Raw genomic sequence first — 13,426 nt, forward strand, 5'->3', positions numbered from 1 at the left:
ATTACATTCTAAAGTTTCTAAACCCTCAACCTTTTTCATAAACTAATTTGGTGACATACTGCTGTCTTGGCTTTAGTTCTTTCCGGTTGGACAGGTCTTACAGTGGTGATGCTGTTTTATCTACGCTAGGTGGCTGCCCTTCAGGATGAAAAAAACAGCTTGATGTCAGAAAATGAGATAATGAATGACAGACTAGAGCAATTAGATGACTCAATTGATGATCCAAATACTGTGGTAGCAAAAAAGTATTTTCATGCACAGTTGCAACTAGAACAACTGCAAGAGGAAAACTTCAGGTATGAAACCATTTTTTATTTCTTTCAAAGAAGCCTTGCTTGTCATGTCAGATACATTACAAGTTTTTCTGATACCCCTTAAGGATTTTCCATCTTAATTTCATTTGCTATAAAAACTTCCTACTACCGTATTAACATAACCTATTTTAAAAACAGTCTTTACCCTTAAGGAAAAAAAGCTGTTATTTTCTAATCACAATATTGTGGCCCTTTGACACTTTTTTAAAAGGTGATGGAAAGCAGAAATGAGCACCAACGTGATTTGTGTGTTAAAAAAGCTCTCCTTAATGCACTGATTTCTTTCTCCTTGTAATTCCTATGGAAAAAACATTTCATGTGATTCCTTGAAATATCATATAAATTTGCAGTACAGAATCCATCATGATTCAACAAGTAGACAATCAAAAGTTTACAGTACACTTTTTCTGACTACTTAAATCAATAGGTTTTCATTTTCTTACTTATTTTAATAGTTCTAACACTAAATGGATCATCATGAGCAAAACGCATAATGAATATGGATTCTTAACGAACTTCCTGTTTTTAATCTGGTAGGCTTGAAGCTGCAAAAGATGATTATCGTGTCCATTGTGAAGATCTAGAGAAACAACTGATTGAACTGCAGCACAGAAACAACGAACTGACTTCTTTGGCAGAAGAATCTAGGGCACTGAAAGACGAAAATGATGTTCTTAGGTATATAATATACGCAGCTTTTTTTTTTTTTTCCACGTTGGCAGGATTTAATGACTAAACCCAAGGGTTTGTATTTCATAAGAATTTTTTACAGGTATTACTTCTATGGATGGGTCTTACCCAAACAAGATCTAAAAAGTTTGAAAAAGGCCCTTTGACAAAGCAGGGATGACATGCACGCTTACACGCATAACCTCTTCTTAGTATAAGAACAGCAATATGGATTTTTTTTGCAAAGCAGGGTAAAATGAATACAGATATTGTTCTTCACGTGCAATGGAAGGTTAAGTTCTGAATGAATTAGGAAATTTGTGTGAGTGTGAATGTGCATTTTATTAAGGGGGACATTTTTACTAAGGAAAACATTTTACGCTGTCGAGAGGCTGCCTTTTCTGATGTAGAAAAGTGTATGTGCAGCTAGAATTTCGACATAACTTTTGGTATAATGTGGATGGCCAATATATGCAAGTCCATAAATGTTTGGGGCACTCTTAGTATTTCCTAACCCTCCACTTCCAGGCAGGTATTGCCAGAAATGTGAGCACCAGCTGCCTCCAGAGAGTGTCCATCCAGTGACTGGATGCACTGCTGGGTGCGCGCATTACACAAACTGTTCCAAAGGGTCAGCAAAATAAAGCAGTATGATTTAATTCTGCTCTTAAGCATGTTGCATCTGCCTTTGAAAATAGCTTAAATTTGCATGAAAGAAGAATCATTTTTCTTAATCTTTAGAAGAAACATACTCTTGCTAATTCCTGCTTATCCTTTAAGGGCTACTGCAGACAAAGCAAGTAAGCTGGAATCAACTATTGAGGTATATCGTAAAAAGCTACAGGATCTGAATGACTTCCGCAGACAAGTCAAATCTCTGCAGGAAACCAACATGATGTATATGCACAATACAGTCAGTCTGGAAGATGAACTAAAAAAAGCCAACGCAGCCCGTGCCCAATTAGAAACCTACAAAAGACAGGTAGGACTACATCTGTACTTAAGATGTTACTTTTTTCTTCAGATATTCTTACTTAAGGCAAATATTTTTGTTTCATTGGGGAAAAAAACAAAACAAAACAACAACAACAACAAAAAACAAACAAACAATGAACGGCTTAATCTAACAGGCTGTGGACTTAAATCATTCAAAAAAAAAACCCTAGTTGCTTTTTAATTAACGATGATGACATCAAAAAAAAATAATTTAATGGGCTGTGGACTTAACCTATAATGTCCCCTTAGACATTTCTCTTTGTGAAATCTCCCTTATACTCTGCAGTTTACTTTAATAACCCAGGAAAGAGAGTCAAGCTAGCAATTTTAACTATAGCTTCAGTTAGAGCTCAATCCCTCTTAATCGTTTGTTGATGATTTGGAGGTTTTACTTCTTTACTTCAACCAAGGTAACTTGTGTTCCTGGGGAGAGGTTGTTCATCTGTTACTGAGATCATATGCATGTAATATTAACTTTCTTCAGGGAAATTTATTTTAAACCATGAAAGTTGTGTTTATTTCAATAATAAAACATTTAACTCATGAAATAATGAAAGGAGCTACCTGAACTTGTTAAATCATTTAAAAAGCTCGTTACCTCTTAATTAAAAACAGCAAAACACCAAAATATGCAAAAGCTTGGAGGATCAGCTGTTCATTTAAGCTAAACTTCGTAGGAGTGAAGATTCTAACATAATTCTTATAGGTAACATGGTGAAACCTTCATGTGCTGAATGTCTTCCCTTAATAAAAAGGTCCAGGAGCTTCATAACAAGCTGTCTGAAGAATCAAAAAGAGCTGATAAGCTAGCATTTGAGATGAAACGACTTGAAGAAAAATATGAAGCTTTAATCAAAGAAAAAGAAGTAAGTGTCTTGAATGAGAGCTTATATGAACATCTGATGAAAGTGCCGTGTGTTCCATATTTTTTATTTTATTGATATATATATATATATACACTTAGAATGCATATATAGAACACATATATACGTAGAATACATAGTACAAGTCCTTATTAATGTTATTTGGTCCTAAAATGTTGCAGTGTGACTTACTTTCATTCTCTGTGTTCTTAGAGACTGATAGTGCAGTGTGATGCATTAAAAGAGACTAATGAAGAGCTCCGGTATTCACAGATGCAGCAGGATCATCTGAGTCAAGCAGGTATTGCTTTATATTCAGAGGCTTTTCTGCGCATATTAATTATTTCTGTATGTTTGTTGAAATGAACTTCTCATGCAATTTCAGGTGCATCTCGTGTTAAAAGCCACGATAATCTTGCTGCTGAAATTCTGCCAGTAGAATATAGGTAAGACAACTAGCTAATGTTACTGTGAAAGTCTGGCAGAGTAGAACATAAAGATGCAATAAAATTTGAATTAGATAATCGAAACCTTTCTCATCTCTCTTCAAAACCTGTTGTATTGTTTGAGAATTTTAAGTTATGTTTAATCAAAAGTTGAATTATTCCCCTGAGTATATTCTTGAGGGGAACTTATTTTGCTCAATTTAAGCAGAACAGGAATATTACCTCTGATTATTTCCTAATCAGCAATGATCTTTTTGTTCTTGTTTTTGTTTCAGAGAAATGTTTATTCGGCTGCAGCATGAAAATAAGATGCTTCTGTTGCAACAGGAAGGATCAGAAAATGAACGTATTACGGAGCTCCAGAATCAGCTGGAGCAAAAGCATCGGACAGTAAATGAACTAGAAACTGAGAAAAGGTAGTGGGTGAAACAGCATCCTAAATGCAGAAAAATGTGGTTTCTGGCCCTTCAGAGTGGACAGCTTCAGTCTGTAGCATAGCACTGTGCAGGAGGCCATTTACCCTTTTTCTTTTCACCAATGTGAAAAAATCAGGAAAGGGTAATGAGGCAAAGAAGAAGGAAAGCTTAACTGTGTTGTAAATTTGGCAGCTCTGTGTCTAGCATGCTATGAAGAAACCTGTTGTTTATAGGATGCTCTTAGCTCTGATTTTTGGGAGACCAAGAATGGATATAAACTCAATTTCTAGAACTGCAAACAAATGATGTTGTTATAATGCGGGTTTATGATCTGAATTCCTCTATCACTTAATGAATGCCAAAACCAGTTTTCTAGACCATGAGTACTTTGGAGCAATTAAGCTTACTTAAACCTTAAAATGATTCTGGGTCTGTCTTTATAAAATGTTTAATAAAGCTGCCAAATGTTTGTTTCAGCAGAAGTTTAAGTCAGACTAAAAGAATTTGAAATTGGTTTCTTTGTGGCTTAAGTGCTGCTGGGTAAAGCCTCTGCAAAATTATCATCTGAGCATGGAGAAGAAAAATCTTACTGTGCTGTGATATTAAATTATTATTATAAAGGTATTAAATGACTTTTCTTGGCTTTTTTACCTAAAAGGCTAAATGAGGAGCATATTGGAGAGTTAAAACAGCAGATTGAAGACCTGCAAAAGACTTTGCAGGAGCAGGGATCCAAGACAGAAGGAGTAAGTGAAAGCTCAGGCTTCTTGACCTTTAATACGTCACACCTGTTTTGTTTAAGATCCTTCAGTATAGCATCAAGTCTCGTTTAGGATCCTGGATAGGTGCTTTTTCTTCCTTTTTTTTTTTTTTTAATTGTTGTAAAATATCCTTATGTTGCAGCAAGAGTAAGCAAACTTGGAAACCGCTTTACTGCTTTGTGTCAAAAAAATACACCACCCATTTATTTTCACTGGAAAATAATCATATTTTGTGGGATTCCATTTTTTTTCCCCTTCTTTAAGAAGCTAACTCTTCTACCTTTTACTTCTTTAAATCTCTAATTGTAGGATTAAGTGATGCTATAATGAAAAGGATTGCTTAAAGAATAAAGATGCTGGTGTTAGTCTTTGCACCAGATACCATGAATGCAGTTACGGAAATGCATAAAAAATGCAGTTTTTGAAGCTATATTTGGCTTAGCTAATTTAGGTGTGCTAAGTATTCTAGGCTCATCTGTAAGAACACTTTTAACATTGTGCAGTGTGAAGTATTGAAATTAACTGAATTTTAACTTTCTTTCATAGTCTAGCAACCTGAAGCAGAAATTGGCAGCACATATGTAAGTATGAGACATGCATCCTCAATAACTCAATTATGCCAAATAACTTGACTCTTTTAGCACATAAACCGCTTAAATCTTTATACCAATGTCTTGTTTTTTCCAAGTCACTGTCTTGAGAACCTATGCATATAGTGAGTTAAGTATTAGCATTCAGGTTTCGTCTATTCCAGCCATGATAATCTTGTTATAGTAATATTCACTTAACCATCTCTTCATTGCCAGTGGCAGTTTACTGTTTTGATTCTATAACAGACTGTTAAAACCATCACTCTTGCTGTACTCAAAATGCATTTAATTCCTCTGAAATATGTCTATCCTTCCATCAGATTGTAGATCATGCTAAAGAGATGCTAGAAGGATTTTTTGGTGTTTTTTTCACTTTCTTGTTTCAAGCCTTAGGTAATCAAGGTTCAATTTGAAAGTCACAACTTCTATTGTTCTTCAAAAATACATACTAATATTTCTATTTAAACTCAAACAAATCACCAGAGTTTAAAGTTGTTGCTTACACGTTTCCTATGATCAAGTTGCAGCTGTCATCTCTTTTAACTGTGCATGATATTAGTTGCAAGCTTAATCCTTAGTACAATCTTTCATTTGTAGGGAAAAATTGAGTGAAGTTCATGATGAGTTACAGAAGAAGGAGGCTGCTCTTGCAGAACTGCAGCCTGATGTCAGTCAGAACCGTGAGTAGTTGTTTTCCCTTCCCCCCTGTGATGTTTCTTCTGAAATGATTCCCATAGGATACTTCTTGGGATAAGGCTTTTTGCTAGAGCGTAGCTTTAAAACCTGAAACTAGGAAGAAAAAAAAAAAACAGAATTTTTGCACATGGAGGCAGAAGGAGGCCTCGTGAGGGCATTGTTTTGTTGAACGATGCCTTGCAAAATGGGAATCTGGGGTAAGATCTAAAATCTTATGGTACAGCTGAAACAAAAATAAGAACTTTGAGAGGAAATTATGTAGAAACTGAAATTTGTTTCTTTTTTCTGTGGGGGGGAGGGAGAATGTTTTAAGTACCATGTCTATTTTTGTTTTGTATCTCATTGGTAATGATTTCTGTAAACAGCCCAGAAGATTGGAGAACTGGAAGCAGCCTTGCGAAAAAAAGATGAGGACATGAAAGCAATGGAAGAAAGATATAAAATGTACCTTGAGAAAGCAAGAAATGTGAGTGGCATATTTCTGAACATATACATTGCTACAAATTGTTGAACATATTGACTTGTCCTGTTCCCTTCCCCCCTAAAATTAGTAGCTTCATGTTGCATTTTTTGGTCAAATTACTCAATTGCAATCAATGTAACGTATGAGAGAATACTGTTCAGCCTGAACCATGAGATGCATTAATGATTCTTTAATAACTTTTAATATCTTACTTCATACTGTATAAAAGCCTGGTTTTCATCCTGATTACTTGACTAGCTTGGTCTGCTTTTGTATCTCTCCTGTGAGCAAATGAGGTGCAAAGCTGACATGTAATGCATTTGTTTTGCCTTGTACAGGTGATAAAAACCTTAGACCCCAAGCTAAATCCAGCATCAGCAGAAATAATGTCACTCAGAAAACAGATAACAGAGAGAGACAAAAAGATTGAAGCATTGGAGGTAAACATTTACATATATTTAAAAATAAATTCTTACGTGTTCTGCTGTCTCGGATATTAGATGCTCAAGTTACTGTTTCTTCATGGTCCAGACCCCTTCAATGCTGCATTCAGTTAGGAACGGCACAGACCATCCAACCTAGAGATTTGTAGCTTAACTAAATTAACATTTTATTGTAGCATGAGTCTGTATGGGCAGTTTTCTTTTTAATAGCTTTCGTATGTACACCTGAAACACTAATTTGGGTACTTTTAAAACTCTTTGAAAAGCTCTAAGTGAAACTGCACTAGCCTAATGGTTTTGCTTCAACACAGCAACTGGTACAGAACTGCAGAGCCTGACCTCTTTTAGTAGTAATGTAACTTAGTTGGTGTGATTGACTAGGTATTAGGGCAATTACTTGTTTAATAGACCCATTGTTAATGATTTCATATACTGGAGTGTTTGAAACCAGAAGAGTATAACCGTTAATGCTGGAAAACTTACTTGCCTGTGCTTCTCTGAAGGGAATGTTGGCAGTAGTCCAAGGGTGAAGGAAAACTGGGAAATGCTGCATTCAGTTTTAATAGCAGCACTGATGGGACTGGTCAGAGTAGTTACTTCAGCAGGTACAAGACTAAAATGGGAGGAGCTGTTGACTCCCTGGAGGGCAGAGAGGCCTTGCAGAGAGATTGTGACATTTATTAGAGGGCTGGGCAATCACCAACCACATGAAACTTAACAAGACAAATGCTGGATTCTGCACCTGGGACAGGCAGCCCTGGCTGTACGTACAGACTGGGGGAGACAGGCTGGAGAGCAGCCCTGTGGAAAGGGGCCTGGGGATTTTGTTCAGCAACTTGAACATGAATCAGCAGTGTGCCCTGGCAGCCAAAAGGGCCAACTGCACCCTGGGGTGCATCAAGCACATACTGCTGGCTAGGGGAAGGGACTGTCCTGCTGTATTCTGTGCTGCTGTGGCCTCACCTCAACTGCTGTGTGCAGTTTGGGGTGCTATAAGGAGGATATAAAAATACTTTGTCATGTCCAAAGGATGGCAACAGCGATGGTGAGAGGTCTGGAGGGCAAGACACCATGAGGACACACAGCATAGAAATTCAATAATAAAATAAGGATATTCTGCAGCTAGGGGTGCATTCTTATTTTTGAGTTTTCCTCACTTTAAAGTGAAAAAAGACTGCTAATCTATTTATAGACTTTCTAATACACCCTGGACTTCCATGCATTTTTTTCCCAGCTTCAAAATAAGTTTTGAAGTTGAAGCAGCTAAGCTTTAAATAGAAGTTACATTTCTTGAGGTAGCCTGTAATTTCTTTCTGTAATTTAAGGAAGTATCTTTATTTACATCTGTAAACCTTCTAGCTACTTCGCATGTTTAAGCATTTCTGCTGCATGAACTCACTTCACTCGGTGGACTGCAGCAAGTTTATGCAGATTATTTCTGTGTTTTAATTTAGATCCTTCTCTGTCTCATTTCAGACTGAAAACAAACTTGCTAAATTACGTGATTATGAGGAAAAGCTAATTGTAACTGCATGGTATAACAAGGTGGGTCAAAAGTTCACTTGTCAATATCTTAGAAATCAGAGAAACACACTTTGCTAAGTGTGGCAGTTATGTCTTATATCTCTGTTTTTCTTTTGAAGTTTGCTATAAACTGGTGCTTAGGACAGAAAGCCAGTAATTTAACTACTTGTCTGAAATACCCAGCTTGCAGGTTAGCATGGCCTCGTGCCTAAAAACATTGAACTAGGAAAAGGAGATGTGTGAGAGTTCGAGTTTAAAATGAGATCACACTCTTTGACTTGCTAATCCTGACTGCAGGCCAGAATGCAAAGTTCAATGAGTTGTAGCTCCAGTATTGTTGAAGTAACTTGGGAAATACCAGCATCAACATGCTTGACAGCAGTGTAAAGGGAAAATGATATAACAATCAACTATTTTGTAAAATTACGTTATTTAATCTTTTCTATTTGTCTTTGGTGCTTTGGAACCGGAGACTTAAAATTTGTCATAGGCCATGACTGCCATCGTGAAGTACCATTTGCTGTCATAAGTTTATGGAATTTATGGATTTATCAAGCTAAATTCTTGAATGTTCAATAGGCATTTGTTACTGTTGAGGTTCTTAGGCTTGAGACCAAGAGAGACCATGGTTCCAAAGATTTTCATGTTCCTGCTTTAGACATGTGGTGTCTAGCACAGCGTTTGTGAAGTGAAGCCAGAACCATCCTACAGCAGTGTTGTTGCAAAGGGTTTTATAATAATGTTAGATCGCTATGAAAAGGACTAGAGAAAGTTTGTTTTCATTTGAAGCAAAGCACAGAGTTTCATACAGACTGGGGAGGGATATCAAACAATGCAAGTAAAATTAAATGTCATGCTTAATAAGGGAACAAATTCACAGTGAACTAAAAGTAACATTCTGTAATGAATGAATCTTATTTTCTTCTGCATTGGTTCATACCTTGCATGGCACCACAAAGCTATATTAGAAATAAAATAAAAGCAATTCTGTGTGCATATTAAGTAAAGAGCTTTGTGTATGAAAGATGACTGATTTTTTTCTTCTGTTTTGCAGTATTGTTAAGTATTATCTAATTCATTCACAGAGCCTAACCCTCCAGAAACTAGGTATGGAAGCTAGACTGGTTGGCAGTAGTGGTGCCTGCAGAGATGGCCCAGGACGCTCCTTCTTAGCTCAACAACGTCATGTCACCAATACCAGAAGGAATCTCACTGTTAAAGTACCAGGTGCAACATCTGAGTGAACCACAAGGACCATGAGGGAAACTCACAAGCTTAAGTGTCCTTAAAAGTTTTATAGCTTCCACTTCAACTACTTGATGAAAGAGGAGGTTATGATGGAGGGCAATTGTGAATTCAACATCAGAACCTATCAAGAACTGATTAATTTGATCGGTGGTATCTAGAAGGTAGCACGTAGTTTTCCAAGTAGAAGTAAATTTAATAACTGCAGTATGTATTTACAAGCACAACTTAAGATTTATATTTGCCTTCAGAATATATTGTAAATATAAAAATTGGCACTATATATTTAAACCTATTTAAAGTGTTTGGGCTAGAGAGTCGACTTTTGTAACAGGGAGATGTTATGCAAAAATGTACTTCAGGAAACTGGCAATACGTGACATTTTTGCTGGGCTCTTCTGAAAATAAATTTAAAAGATCAGTACCAAGTTTTAAAAATGCTTTATAAATAATATAAAGTACAATTTTAGAAGTAAGAAAATATTTGCATTTACTTAAAAAAAATAAAAATGTAGTACTAGTTGACTTGTATAGACTAGCTGACTAGTTGACAGGCTTTGTCATCGCAAGTCAGAGGCACGATTACTCAGTCTATTTAAATAACAATTAAGTTTGTGCATATATACACTAAGGAAAGCTTGTCTTTAAGATGTTGAATTCACCAAAGCCAAATAAGCTGACTTTTTTTCCTGTTTAAGAAAAAAAAAAAAAGCTATTGTATTAACTCAAGTCTGGGCTATGTTTTAAAAGTCTGGAGTATTGGTACACTTCATTTACGGGGGGGAGAGTGAGAGGCCAGGGCACAGGTAGTGTTGGTGTGGGTGGGAAGGAAACCTGTGTATTTCCAGCTGTTTATACAATCTCTTGAATAGAAATGAATTTTCTTAATTTTTAAATGTAGTTTCACTGCAGTTATTCTGAACTAATTGTGCTATGCAGGTAAATGAAAGATTGCTTTGCTAATTGCTGGCAGCAAAAATTATTTGTTGGCAGGGAGAAAAGTGCATAAACTGTAGTAGTTCCAGTATCTAGATCTAGGGAGATGAAATTGGGATTAATACCTGAAATTTGGGCAGGGGAAGCTGCTACCTTTCACAAAATTATGTCACGTTATTTACAAAGTGTCTTATTTTTGTTGCAAACTATATTTTTAAGAAGTTTGCTAATTCCATTCTTTGCAAACTGTCTAGAACAAACTCATTATAGCTGTGGTTAAACGAAATAAAACTACAGCACCCCTTAAACGAATGCACTTAACACTAAGCAGTTCAGGGTGCTGTACCAGTCCAAAACCTAATGTAAATCTCAACCACATGCATGAGTAAAAGCATATGTCTGTCTGCACCACTAAGGCCATCTTTTGAGAACTGGGTTCGGCTTTGCTTTTGCAGAATTTTCTGCTACTTTGAGTATGTTTTGAATTGTGAATTCTGCATAGTCCTGCAGTTTGCATGCCCCTCAGTATGGCTTGCTTTTTGATTTCTTCCTTCCCTAGCATCTTATTCTTTTTCTTGGGCATTGTATGCAATGCTAGAGAAAAGGGAAGTGTTCATTTTTAATACTTAGTAAGCGTTGCTTCTTAATTGAGGTGATGGCTTACGGTGTTAGATGTTTAGGCATTTAGTGAAAATTTCTCCTTGCGAAACTTACGTCTACGTGAGGCATCTAAAAGCCAGACTCATGAAAGGTGATAGGAACAGAATATTGCAAACGAGCTGTTGTTGGACAGTTTTGTCTGTCAGGTTGTGTTCTTCAGGACTCTGCTTTTTTGGACTACCTCTTGGGTTTTGAAGTCTTTTACTGCTGCAGTGATAATATTTTTTTTATTATTGTTATTATTAAGATACAATTGTGTATTTAATCTCTTGGTGGTGTGGGAGCTGGTGGTGAGCAGCGGAACATAAGCATTTTGCTAAGGTTACTCTCACTTTTCTAAAGCCTAGTACTTCGGTGTGTTCTAGTGAAATGTGAAACTGTCACTGGTGTTGAATGGGTCTCAGCTTTTGTTCTTTACAGCATGAAAACTTTCATGGACATCCTTCAAGTATTCATTTAGTTAATAGGCTTGATACATTCGTTGTTCTCACAGTGGTAGAGCTGTGTCAGTAGTTATATCAGGTGCTGAATAGTGAAAACCTTGGAGCAAATGTCTTTGATACACGCTTCTCAAAACTGCAGACCCTGGGACCAAAAATGACCAAGAACCTCCCTATTGTTTAATTAGAAGCTTGTCTTCTGAGTAGCAATGAAAAAAATTAAATACTGAACTACTACTGGGGATAAACCTTTTTCAGGGCTGGCTAGTCCCCAGGATTCTTATTGGGGGATGCCGAAAACGAATCAGGTGTTCAGGTATTAGAAAAGATTTTACTTATTTGGGAGTTTTTCAAACTGTTAAAACGTAAGTGGCTAAATACAATTTTATTTAGCGTTTCTTTGGGATTTTGAGAACCTGTGGAAGAGTGGCTGTTTTATAGCTGGTTCAACTTGCATTGCGTTCTGTGAATGAGGAACTGATCTGCAGAAATAACTATTTGATAAGCCATACTGTTGTATTCACTTCAGCTTATCTGGGTGTGCAGAAAGGATCGTAATAAATATAGTTTTAATATTAACTTCATTAACGTCAAACACAGCTGCTAGTAGAGTTGTGTTATGGCTAAATTTCACGTGGCACAACAGAATGATCTAAGTGCTGCTTGATGCAACGTGTGCTACTGCTAAGCTCTGGCCATTGCTGGGGCAGGGCAAAGAAAGAGGCTGCTTGGCTCTGCAGCAAGATTAATTTGTGTCGTACCCAGACTTCACAGTTAAGAACAGATTCAAATGATGAGTTGAAATCATGGAATATTGCTGAATTTAATCAGCACTATTAGTAATTTTGGTCGTTTTCTGGTAAAACGGGTAATACAGATCCAAAGAAGCAAAAATAAGTTCTGATTGACTTATTTGTTAACTCATAATTTTCTTTATATGAGATTAAGAATAACTGCTATGGAAGAGAAGAATTTTATAGCAATAATACAAATTTGGGGCTAGTAGGTTCTTCTTAAGGTGGATCAGGCAGCAGTTTTGAGAAGACTTTTGGAGCAGCTGTATTGTAGTGGATTAAGAAACAAAAATTTTCACTGAACTCTTTTTTTTCCTTCATTAAATATATATGTATATGGGTATTCTATTTTATACAATATAAACTTACTTGGAAATAAGTAATATAAGCAATACCAATGTTTTATTTAAGTAGCCATAGTTTAGGAAATAGAAAATGAAAACAATTGTTTGAGTTTATAATGTCTAGTAAAATGACTTTCTTAAGACTTCCTTGCTTTTTTTCCTTTTCCCCCCACTAGTCAAGCTAGAGTTAAGATTTTCTGTGTATCAGTGTCTACATCATCAGTTTAAAACAAATGTAAACACTGTGTTGCATAGAACCTGAAAAGTTGCACTAATTTTTAATCTTTGTTTTGTTTCTTTGGAAATAATTCTTTTATATTCACATAAAGATTTTTAAAATGAATTTATTGGTGTCTTTATTCCAAGCAATGCCTTTAATGCTCTTTAGCTGCTGTAAGTGTCTGTACTTGTTAGGCAACATAAGTGATTCTGCATGATGTTACAGTCACACTGTCCCAAATGTCCCACTATGTGATGTGTCTTACAGCAGCAAATCTGAGGTGTGCTGCTTTCGCTTTGTCTTTTCAGCTTGTTCCAGCTTACAGTTCTGCTTTTGTATCAAGCTGGTTCCCTCTCCTCAGTTGGCTAGCAGTCGTCTGGTGAAGTGGAAAGGCTAAAGCCTGCTACAAATGAGCTGTCAAATGACTTATGTAATTGCTTATAGCTACTGAAACAAGTTCAGATCTCTGCATGTTCTCCTCAGCCACACCGAAGAGGACACCGATGACAGGTACCTGCTTCTGCAACCCCTGGCCTATTTTTGTTTGGAGAAGAAAACTGACTGCTCTCTTCAGTCTGTGTTGCAGGTTGTTAGTTTGACAACTTC

At 36.5% G+C, this 13,426-nt stretch overlaps 1 protein-coding gene across 1 annotated transcript in view; it reads left to right on the forward strand.

Moving 5' to 3' along the window:
• HOOK1 (hook microtubule tethering protein 1) overlaps positions 1 to 12,939 on the forward strand; it is a 30,370-nt gene extending 17,431 nt beyond the window's left edge. The window contains exons 9-22 of the mRNA XM_035332744.1: positions 130 to 296; positions 852 to 992; positions 1,764 to 1,965; positions 2,735 to 2,845; positions 3,056 to 3,143; positions 3,228 to 3,288; positions 3,564 to 3,704; positions 4,363 to 4,450; positions 5,012 to 5,046; positions 5,653 to 5,735; positions 6,117 to 6,217; positions 6,553 to 6,654; positions 8,134 to 8,202; positions 9,267 to 12,939. Coding sequence (XP_035188635.1) covers positions 130 to 296; positions 852 to 992; positions 1,764 to 1,965; positions 2,735 to 2,845; positions 3,056 to 3,143; positions 3,228 to 3,288; positions 3,564 to 3,704; positions 4,363 to 4,450; positions 5,012 to 5,046; positions 5,653 to 5,735; positions 6,117 to 6,217; positions 6,553 to 6,654; positions 8,134 to 8,202; positions 9,267 to 9,425 — 1,548 coding nt within the window. The 3' untranslated portion in view covers positions 9,426 to 12,939. The remainder of the gene's footprint in view (positions 1 to 129; positions 297 to 851; positions 993 to 1,763; positions 1,966 to 2,734; positions 2,846 to 3,055; positions 3,144 to 3,227; positions 3,289 to 3,563; positions 3,705 to 4,362; positions 4,451 to 5,011; positions 5,047 to 5,652; positions 5,736 to 6,116; positions 6,218 to 6,552; positions 6,655 to 8,133; positions 8,203 to 9,266) is intronic.
• Positions 12,940 to 13,426: the final 487 nt, after the last annotated feature.

The sequence above is a fragment of the Oxyura jamaicensis genome, chromosome 8 (genome assembly GCF_011077185.1).
Source record: "Oxyura jamaicensis isolate SHBP4307 breed ruddy duck chromosome 8, BPBGC_Ojam_1.0, whole genome shotgun sequence".
NCBI classification, from domain to species: Eukaryota; Metazoa; Chordata; class Aves; order Anseriformes; family Anatidae; genus Oxyura; species Oxyura jamaicensis.